At 47.7% G+C, this 10,496-nt stretch overlaps 1 protein-coding gene across 1 annotated transcript; it reads right to left on the bottom strand.

Annotated features, from left to right (window-relative positions):
* Positions 1-634: 634 nt before the first annotated feature.
* Positions 635-6,232, bottom strand: Il19 (interleukin 19). The gene is made up of 5 exons (XM_038348441.1): positions 6,089-6,232; positions 5,887-5,952; positions 2,959-3,111; positions 1,484-1,555; positions 635-745 (listed from the first exon to the last, which is right to left on the bottom strand). The coding sequence occupies exons 1-5, from the start codon at positions 6,230-6,232 to the stop codon at positions 650-652; spliced, it is 531 nt and encodes a 176-aa protein (XP_038204369.1). The 3' UTR covers positions 635-649.
* Positions 6,233-10,496: the final 4,264 nt, after the last annotated feature.

Raw genomic sequence — 10,496 nt, 5'->3', positions numbered from 1 at the left:
TGTTTTTATTGACAAAGCTACCCAGCCTAGAGCTTTTGTTACAGCGATGAAAGATGTAATCATACTCATCCAGAACATGTGTCTACTCGAACTTTTTTAAAAACCTACATGCATCTTATCCCCATCTAGAATTAAGTTTCCCTACATGTTACCCATTTTGGGGGGGTCTCTTTCATTTCCATAGATGAATGAGTCAGAAGACATCCTCATAGGTAAAGCCCAGTTTATTCATAAATGACAGTCAGTACAATATGCACTACAGCACACCATGAGGTACACAGCACAGGCCTGGGAGAAGCCACTTCACAATAAATTAGAGGAGCTATGACAGCATCCAGGATCATTCAACAGCCACATGCTGCCATAAATACCATAGCTGCCAACTGGCGATTTCAGATGGAATCAGAGAGCTGAGACCTCAGCAGCAGCTGAGAGCAACTCAAAGCCCAATTTTTCCAGTGAGGATCCAGCCCAGAAGAGAGGATTCCTTCTACGTCAGCAGTCTCCAAGAAGAGACCCTCATTTTAGATAATTATGGGAGCCTTCCACATCTGTCTCCTCTTCAGAGTTAGTTGTTGACCACTGAGTGGTCAGGAGAGAGAGAGCTCACAGTGACTTGTGTATCCCTAATCAGACAAGGCACTTAGTGTCAAGCTGCGGAAGTCTCTCGATGATTCTTGCCAATCCAGGCTAAGAAGATGTCTAGTTCTCCTAGAGACTTAAGGGCAGCAGACGAGACCTCCAGCTAAAACCAAAAATAAAATAAAATAAAATTTAAAAGCGGCATCATGTGTATAATTCACATAACCCATTTGTGCCTTCACTCCCTAATTTACCCAATGCAGTTTTCACTTGGAGCTTGATGCGGAGAGTCATGTGACAACTCCTTAGTGGTCTTGGAACAGTATCTGGCTCACAGTACAAACCACTTGAATCTTCACTCTCCCTCCAGCATGGCTAAATAAGGCCTGCCCCCCCAAAAGCCGAGTCCCAAGACAGTCCTAACCTCTTCTCCCTCCAATGCACTGGCATCATTTGAGAGTGTTGAGAATGGGGAACTTCGGTCTCACCCCAGAACTACTGTACCTCAATCAAATCTGTAGATGGCATACCCTAGTAACTGCTCCTGCATCAGCACCCATGTGAGAAGTACTGAGTGCAGCAATAGGCAGGATGCCAAGGGCCAGGGCCTGACCACAAGAACATTGTATGTGTTATGTTTCGTGGGTAACAGTTTCAGATTTACTCCGTTGCTCCCCCTGTATGATCATATCTTATGCAGGCCAGGCCAGATGTGAAGGTATAAGAACACAGTAGAGGAAGGGTGGAGGAGAGGACCCGGGAATTGCCCAATGACCTACAACATTTTTGCAGGCATCGGCTCAGATGGGCCTTCCATGAAGACTGGAGGGAAGAGTAAATGATTTGGCCTGGAGGAAACCATCTCATTTTCTGTCCTCCCTGTGCTCTCCTCAGCCCTCACCTGATTGTAGTTGTCTTGGATGATTCTGGTTGCATTGGTGGCTTCCTGACTGCAGAGACACTGACTATGAACCTGCGGGACAAAATGAAGGCAGCACTCATTAGAGGACTGTTGCATGCCATCCTCCCTGCACAGCCCCCCCTCCCTGCACAGCCCTCCCTCCCTGCACAGCCCTCCCTCCCTGCACAGCCCTCCCTCCCTGCACAACCCTCCTCTCTAGATGCCCCTCCTCACTGCACATGCTTCCTCCCTGCACAGCCCTCCTCCCTGCATAGCACTCCTCCCTATACTACCCTCTTCTCTACACACCCCTCCTCCCTACATAATCCTCCTCCCTAGATGTTCCTCCTCCCTGTGTGCCTCTCCTTCCTATGTGCCCCTCCCCCTACATGCCCCTCTTCCCTATATGCCCCTCCTTCCTACATGCCCCTCCCCTACGTGCCCCTCCTCCCTACACGCTCCTCCCCCCAGTCAAGTGAAAAGCTTAGAAGATGTGGAGAAAGTCTGCTTTTGACCCTGGCTTCTGCTCCTCAGAAGAGCAAGCACCAGGTCTACCTTGTCACAGTGCTGAGTACAACACCCTACAGGGTTAACTAATTGAGTAACTATATCCATGTGATTGCCCAGCTGTAAGTTTTAAAGCAGGACAGGGACCACTACCCTTTCTAACAGTTTATGGAATCTGAGACAGGGAGGGAAGCCATCACCTGCCACTGGAGCCACACCACACGGGAACTCATCAACAGCCATTGGGATGGAGCCTATAGTTTCTCTTGGCCTGAGTTTTGGTTGGTGATTTTTACTTTTGTCTCTGATTTTAACAAGTGACAGTGAACTTACAGGTGACCCTTGGAGATAGGTCTTACTGTCCGACTTCCTAGAAATGTCTTAGTATGGAAATTTCAAAGGATCAGAAACAGAAGGTCCAGAGGTATGCTTATGGTCAGAATGAAACCCTTGGCGTGTCTCTCTTAGAGGCCACTCTACACTTAGGAGACAACTCTAACATCAACTGGCTGCTCCATGAGGTAACATATCTGACAAGGTGTCAGTAGGCCCCTGAGACTGGCAAAACCATTGCAAAGTCTTGAAGGACACAGAAGTGAACAACAGGGCAAGAATACCCAACAGCACCAGTCCTGGGCTCATTCTGAACAGAATGGGAGCAGCTGCTTGGGATTCAGGTGCACTGGCTCTCAGATGCACTGACTCTCGGATGCTCTGAATCTCGGACACATTGACTCTTGGACGCACTGACTCTCAGATGCACTAACTCTCGGACACACTGACTCTTGGATGCACTGACTCTCAGATTCACTGGCTCTCAGATGCACTGACTCTTGGATGCACTGAATCTCGGACACACTGACTCTTGGACGCAATGACTCTCAGATGCACTGACTCTCGGACACACTGACTCTTGGATGCACTGACTCTCAGATACACTGACTCTCAGACGTGACGCACTGACTCACACATTGCTCCAGTGTTCTTTGCATTTGGAGGAACGAGTTGGCAATCTTGCTGATTCTCCTCATGACCTCGTGGCTTGTCTCCTGATGGTCCTTGAACACCCTGTCTCTGTAGAAGGTCAGGAGGTGGCTGGTCACGCAGCACACATCTACAGGCTACAGACACAAATTAGAGCATGCCCTGGAGGCCCTCTGCTCTCAACACTTTGAAGAAAAAGTACAAGAAGTTACAGAACTGAACATTCTTTTCTAGAATTCAGGGTTTTCTTCCAGGCTTCCCACAGTCAAGCCACCTATAGCCAGGAGATGTATTCACAAAGAATAGGGCTTGGAAAGTCATCACAAACAAGGATTCTCACCACAACCTCCCTGGAACAATGTAAGTTATTCGCTCCCTCCAAGAACCAGGTGCCTTCTGTATGAGAGGGGTCGCATCCCACAAGCCAAGGCTATTTGCTCTGTAATCTCCCAGCTGGCAACATCCTTGGCTCCTGGACATCAGGGATCTTACCAGGCACGACCAATATATTCATCCTGACCACTAAGCCCTGAACCCCACACACTACTGGACTCTCTCGCAATTTGTCCCCTTAAACTGGGCAGGGGTGAGGAGCTGAAATTTATGAGACTGGTGACCGCAGCCACATCTGGGAAGGTCAGTGGACTACAATAGAAAGCAGATGGCTCAAAGACAAAGCACAGCCCTGAGAGGCAGTGGACAGCTGCCTTCTAGCAGTTTGCGCTCTGCAGGCCTGAGGAAGAGCTGCAGAAGGTTTACTCCCCAGCCTCTAGCCCCAGGGCAGCTTTTCCTAGACAGTGGTAGACTAATTGGAATCAGGATCTTCTGTTCCCCTGCCCTTGGTAGATCTCTTAGCCAGAGAAAAAGTTTACACACCACTGTGTTATTAAAGACTGTGGCATTAGAAAAAACAATCACAGAGAGAGAGGGGGGAGGGGAGGGAGGGAGGGAGAGAGGGAGGGAGGGAGGGAGGGAGGGAGGGAGGGAGGGCGGAAGGTTGATTCAGCAGCTGACGAACTTTTGACTAAGTCTGAGAACCTGAGTTCCACCCTCAAAACCCATGTGAAGAAAGGAAAGAACTAACACCCAAAAGTTTTCTTCTTCTCCTTTCTCTCTCTCTCTCTCTCTCTCTCTCTCTCTCTCTCTCTCTCTCTCTCTCTCTCTCTCTCTCTCTCTCTCTCACACACACACACACACACACTGAATAATTTTAAAAGAGAAAAGGAATGGAACGAATGAGGGAGAAAAGAAAGGGCAGGAATATATAATAAAAACCTGATTCACTAGCTCCCTTCCTTACTGCACATCAGCTATTTCTCAAGCTCAGGAGGAGAACAAATCTGGAAACAGAAGCATAAACTGGAAGGGGTGTCCTATTCCTGGCTTTGCCATTAACTCATCATTCCTTTTTGAAGTCTCAATTCCTCATAGATACATATTTTTAGTTTGTCATATAAGAACTCAACAACAACTAAAATGTAGATCATTTTTAGAATAAATGCAGAGGTCAAAACATTTTTTGTTTTGTTTTGTTCAATTTGCTTTGCTTTTTGAGACAGGGTCTTCATAATCATGAACTGGAAAATACCAGGAAAAAAAAAGCCTAATGTATGATTAAGATTCTCCAAGGCTAACTGACTAAACAGAACCTCTGTGGTTGTGGGGAGTTGCAACACTGTGTATCCAGAGTCAAATTATCCCAGGCTGTCTTTGACCCCCTTGATAGGCACGCATCTCTATGTCTGACCTAGCAACTGTGACTACCAGGAGACACTTTCTGGAATATGCTAATATACCACTCGTGTCCCTAGAGCTAAGAATATCATCAGATAGCATCCAAGGCCTGTAGCAGATTCTCCACAATTTGCTGTAATATGCCTGCCTTATGCTCCCTCCAATACGTTTTAAATGCCTTGATTATGCCTGTCTTTTGTCCTATTGCTGTACAAACTTCATGATGCTGCACTGCTTTGAAACACTCCATTTGGCATAATCCGGATTCCAGGGGGTAGTCGCTCCTGTTTGGCTATGGAATAAACTGCCTCTTATTCCCTTTGAACTGAAAGTTGGGTTTGTGCATCAAAGTAGCCCTGGCTGGCCTGGAACTCACAAACCTGAACAGACTGGCTTCAAACTTTTAACGTTCCTCCTGCCTCTGCCTCCCGAGTGCTGGGAGCATAAGCATGCCCCCCACCACACACACCTGGTTAAGAAATCACTCTAAATGCACCTCATGGGCTCATTTTGTAAAGCAAAGAATCAGCAGCCAACTACCAGCTGGTAACATTTTTTCTGTACAGGGAGCTAGAAGCCCTATTGGCCTTCCCATCCAGCTGCCAATTGTAGAGCATTCTCCCAGGCTCTCTATAATAGTTCTGTGATACAACTTTCATCCCAGAAGTCTCCTCTGCTGCTCTGTTGTCTCTGTCAGAAAGAAAGCCAAGGCTCTGCCTGGTTTCAAAGGTAACCGCCCCCCTCAACCCCCTACCCTACTCTGCACACCCTAAACCTGCTTGCTCGCTGTCCCTGTCACACAGCCCTGCCTTCAGTGGTGTCACACCCTGTTCTGCCCTGTATCTTAGACCTTATATCTTCTTATCTACAACCTCCTTAGCTTTTAAATGACTCCGGTTTTTGTTTTTATTTGTTTGTCTTCATTTCCCCCCATGGAATCTCCCAAAACAATATCCAAGTCACTGAATTTCTGTCCCATTGGGGTACCCGGTACTTCTGCCACCCTCTGGGAAAGTGTCACTTCTTTGGTCACGCCAATGATTTCAAAGTCCCTGGAATACTGTCATGCCCGAGACTTCTCAGGTGACAAAGAAGCCTGGAGCATTAAGAGCACACTGGGTAGGGATTTATTTCTTTGCACTAAGTCTTTTAAAAAGCAGACACAAACCAACTGGTACCTTAATGCTGTCCAGATTCTCCAGTGAGGACAGGATGGTGACATTCTTGAAGGTGTCTTTAGCTTGCTGTAACAGAAAGGACAGGCATCAATGAGAAGTCTCCACTCTCTCAGGATACACACAAGTAACAGGAAGGAACGTGCCTTTCAGGCTAAGACATGAGGGAAGGCAGACCCCATCCCTTCAGATGACCCATGCTCACCAGGGCTCTTCTGATTTCCCAGAAACTCTGTTCTATAAGGCGCATGTCCACGGAACTCAGACATCTCCTGAGACTGCGGGTGTGCACGGAGCAAAGGATGAGCGCCATCCCTAGGAGCCACTGGGAAATGCACTGTATCTTCATGTCCTACAGCAAGGGCTGAAGTCCTCCGTCTGCCTAGACTGCAGAGCAGAGACAATCAAAACCACTTGTGCTCTTCCGGGGACCTCATGGCAGAGGCCTTGGCCTTGGGGAGCCTCAAAGGCTCACATCTCCTCTTGTGGTTTTACTTGAAGTAATTGACTCTGATCCCCCACCCTACACCCTACAGGCCCACACTGCAACGTGTATCATACTGTGCTCTGACTCCACCCTTCATCAACCAGGGTGAAAAGTCTTGTTTCTAATAAACTCAGTAAGGGGAACAGATTGAGCAACAGATCTAAAAAAAACCATAAAAACCGATTGGCTTTTTGGTGTTTGCCCCCATAGGAAGTAACCCCTAGTGCTTATCTGCCTAAAATCGCGTTTGGAGCTAAGTGTGCACAGAGATGTGCCGCACATCACTGTGCAGCCTAGGATCTGTCTTTGGCACCCTCCACAAAGGTGCCAAAGCAACACAAAGAGATAAACCTTACAACAGCATGCAATATGCCCTCTGCCCTATGCCCTCTGCCCTCTGCACAGTGTGAGCCTTACCACTGAGGCCCTCATGTCCCTCTGTGAGTGCAGAGGCCAGTGAGTAGAGAAGGGCCCCAAACACAGCTAGGCAGCTGGGGAGCCACAGTGTACCTGCTTCTAGACTCACTATGGTGCTAGAGGGCTGTAATTGTGAATGGGCTCTATGAATGGGAGCCACACTGCCCCACTCCCCACCACCACAGACCACATCATCCTGGGAATCTTGAGCCCTTTGCCTAAAAAGCCAAGAAAGAGCAAGCCAAGCCTTTTCTTAATGTAAATCCTTCCTGGGACACCAGCAGGTAGATACTGAAACCTCCCAAATGACAGACAGTTCTCCCTACAGGGTAGATACTGAGACCGTCGAATAACAGACAGTTCTCCCTACAGAGCTTGATTTTCTAACTCTCTGACCGAACAAGAAAACAGACCTCATAGGCAAGGGAAATTGGTAGATAGCACCCCACAACCCCCAACACAACTCTGCTCCTTCTAAAACAGAGTCCAGACATTTTGGCCAATTCAGGTAACAGCGGAGGCAACCCTTGTCATACACAGTAGGCGTGTTGGGCTGGACACTGTATGAAACATTTTGCATACTTGCCATGTTTCATGTGACACCCACCCCTCAGAAGATTTGTTTCTATCCACATTTTACCAAGGCGGGAACTAAGAATTAGGACCATGAAATAGGTCATCAGAGCTGGCTGGGCAGCTGACCCCTGTCTGCACTCACTCCTTAGAGCTAAGCCTTCCTCTTACAAACCAGTTTCTCTCCCACGTGCCTATTCCTCTCCGCTGGAGATCACAGCTTCACACCAGACAAAAACCCATTTCCGATTAGCTCCCCACTGAACCCAGAATGTGCTTTGTATTTAAGAAGACAGTAATTCTGCAAAAGGTTAAGTTCCTAGATGAGAAGGCTGTGGTAAAGATATTCGATTCCTTCATACTCTATTTTCTATCCTTTCCTCTTTCTTCCTTTTCTCATTTCCTTTTGTTAAAAAGAAGGTACCAGAAAGTTCTCTCTCTCTCTCTCTCTCTCTCTCTCTCTCTCTCTCTCTCTCTCTCTCTCTCTCTCTGTCTCATGCACTCACGCACACATGCACACATGCACGCACGCACAAGTACTCCTCCACATTCCACAAAAAAACCAAAGTGCCCTGGACAACACAGGTCATACACAGCAGTCACCCCTTTAGTATTAAGGACCCGAGCGAGGCTCCTGACAGCCCATGCCAGCCTCACCTCTCCGGGCGCCTCTTGCTGCAGGGGACTCGTCTCTCCGTGTTCTTTGCCATTTGGAAAGGGTTGATCACTTTTATGCTGTGGTTAGGAGGAAATGCTGACAAGAATTACTGGGTGGGTCCACCTTCAGGAGATTCCGCCCCCCCATCCTCATTTCTTTAGTATTTCATTTCCTTAATTGTTTTCTTTTCTTTCTTTCTCTTTGTGATACAGCTGATTAATCATCATTAAGAAATGGCCCTGTTTTTCTGAATTTTGACACAGCTTCTGGGAAAGAAAAAAAACTCTCCGTCACCACGTAAATGAGAATTACTTCTAATTTTGTGTTCATGAAGAAAAATCCAAGTTGGGTCACTTTCCTAGGAGCTGTGGCACGCCATCAGCTGCACCCTGAAGGCACAGTCAGGAAAATGCAGATGGCCTGGCTTTGTCAGCAGACAGCTCCATGGGATTCTGCAGGTCCTCCGGCTCCAGCACAAGCCATGGTCCTGATGTCACACGCAAGTTCCAAGGACTTACCACACGCCAAGCTTTTACGTGCATCAAATTACTTCATTTAACTTCATAGGAATCCAATCTTTTCTCGCCTGCAGGCAAGGGTGTTTGTTTGTTTGTTTGTTTGTTTGTTTGTTTGTTTTGCACGGCGTCTCTTTCCCCTCGATCTTGTCCTTCGGAAGGCCCTTTGCTTCTTGAGTGATGTGAAGAGAAATGACAGCGAGCAGTACAGGATCTTAAGAGGAATTTGTGGCAGAGCGGGGAACAGAACTTAGGACCCTTATACTGGGGCCAGAAGACCCTTTATCCAGGCTACTTTCTTATTTATTAGAATTCTCCATCATGAAGTTTTCCAGGGGTCAGGATTTTAAGTAACAGAAAGACAGGGTACAATCCTATCCTCCTCAGGAGAGTCATTTTCCCTTGGGGACATGGTCTCTGGCAGGCTGCCCATGGCCCTGTGGATGGCCCCACTCCCATGCACATATGGGCAACACTAATTGGACTCAGAAGGTTATTAGTAATTTAGGGGGGCATGGAGCTGAGAGGGAGATGGGGCAGAGGCACTGTGGGGAGTTGGAGGGAGATGGGAGGAGTTGGAGGGAGATGGGAGGAGTTGGAGGAAAATGGGAGGAGTTGGGGGAAGATGGGAGGAGTTGGAGGGAGATGGGGGAGTTGGAGGGAGATGGGGGAGTTGGAGGGGGTACTGGTGGGTGGACATAATCAAAATGTAGTGAAATTAGTGAAATTTCCTTATGAAAGAAGGAAAATTTCAAGGAATAGATAAAAACATAATTTTTCAAACTATTTTCCTGGCTGGACAGAGGTGGCACATGCCTTTAATCACAGCACTCGGGAGGCAAAGGCAGGTGGATCTCTGTGAGTTCAAGGCCAGCCTGGTCTACATATTGAATTCTAGGATAACCAAGGCTACAGAGAGAAACCCTGTCCTGAGAAACTAAAAAGCAAGGGGAAAGTAAGTAAGAAAGGAAGGAAGGAAGGAAGGAAGGAAGGAAGGAAGGAAGGAAGGAAGGAAGAAAAAGAAGTTTCCTCCCCCACGAGCCTACTCCTGCTACCAAGCTAAAGAGACAGAGGCACAGATGGGGCACAAGAAGGAGAATCAGAGAAGCAGAGCCTTTGGTGGGGTTCAAGAGAAATGAACCCCAGAATCTGGGAGACTCTTTTCAAAGTCTTAAATTTCATTAATTTGAGAACAGTCTTTCCCCTGGCCCATGCCGAGAGAAGCTGTAGGCTATTATGGCTCACAGCAGGGTAGATAGAATCATACCAGGCCCTCCCTCTCACAGCAGTGTAGACAGAGTTACACCAGGCCTTCCCTGCTCACAGCAGTGTAGACTGAATCACAGCAGGCCTTCCCTCTTCTCTGGGAAAAACAAACTGCTGAAAACCTCACAGAAGCTTCACCAGACAGGTAAAATTAACTTGGAGGATTCCAAAAAGCCAATGGTTCTGGCCTGTATCATAGTATATATCGGTATATAAATAGTAAGTAACAAATAGTATTTACTCTGTGTGTAAGAGTAAGACAGTGGCAAGCAAATGTCAGGACCTCCATCAATATCTAATAAGTGTATCTGTTCCTTCTGGAAAGGGAGACATGAGCAGCCCCACATCCTCATCCTCTGGGAACTCCAGAGAGGTGAGTGCCAGTTTCCCAGCATGGGCTCAGCTGCCTGGCTCAGGGCCCCGGGGCCACATGTGAGAGGATTGCGACATGACCATGCCAAGTCCCTGTCCACATTCACGCCGATGATCAGTTCAGGCCCAGGATGTCACACTCAGAAGCTCCGAGAGGAAAGGAAATGTGTGCAGCATCTGTCACCCAATTCTAGCATGCAACGTCAGAGTGGCCATGATCACAAGCCAGGCTGGAAGGCCCGGCTCCCGGTGGCTCTCAGTCTGGATACCAGCCACTCAGTCTTTGTGCTTGTTGGTTCCTCTGTACAAAGAGTACCTACTAAGT

This window comes from Arvicola amphibius, chromosome 12 (genome assembly GCF_903992535.2).
Source record: "Arvicola amphibius chromosome 12, mArvAmp1.2, whole genome shotgun sequence".
Taxonomy (NCBI): Eukaryota; Metazoa; Chordata; class Mammalia; order Rodentia; family Cricetidae; genus Arvicola; species Arvicola amphibius.
The sequence above is the reverse complement of the archived record's forward strand: the minus strand, read 5'-3'. Positions and strand labels throughout refer to the sequence as shown.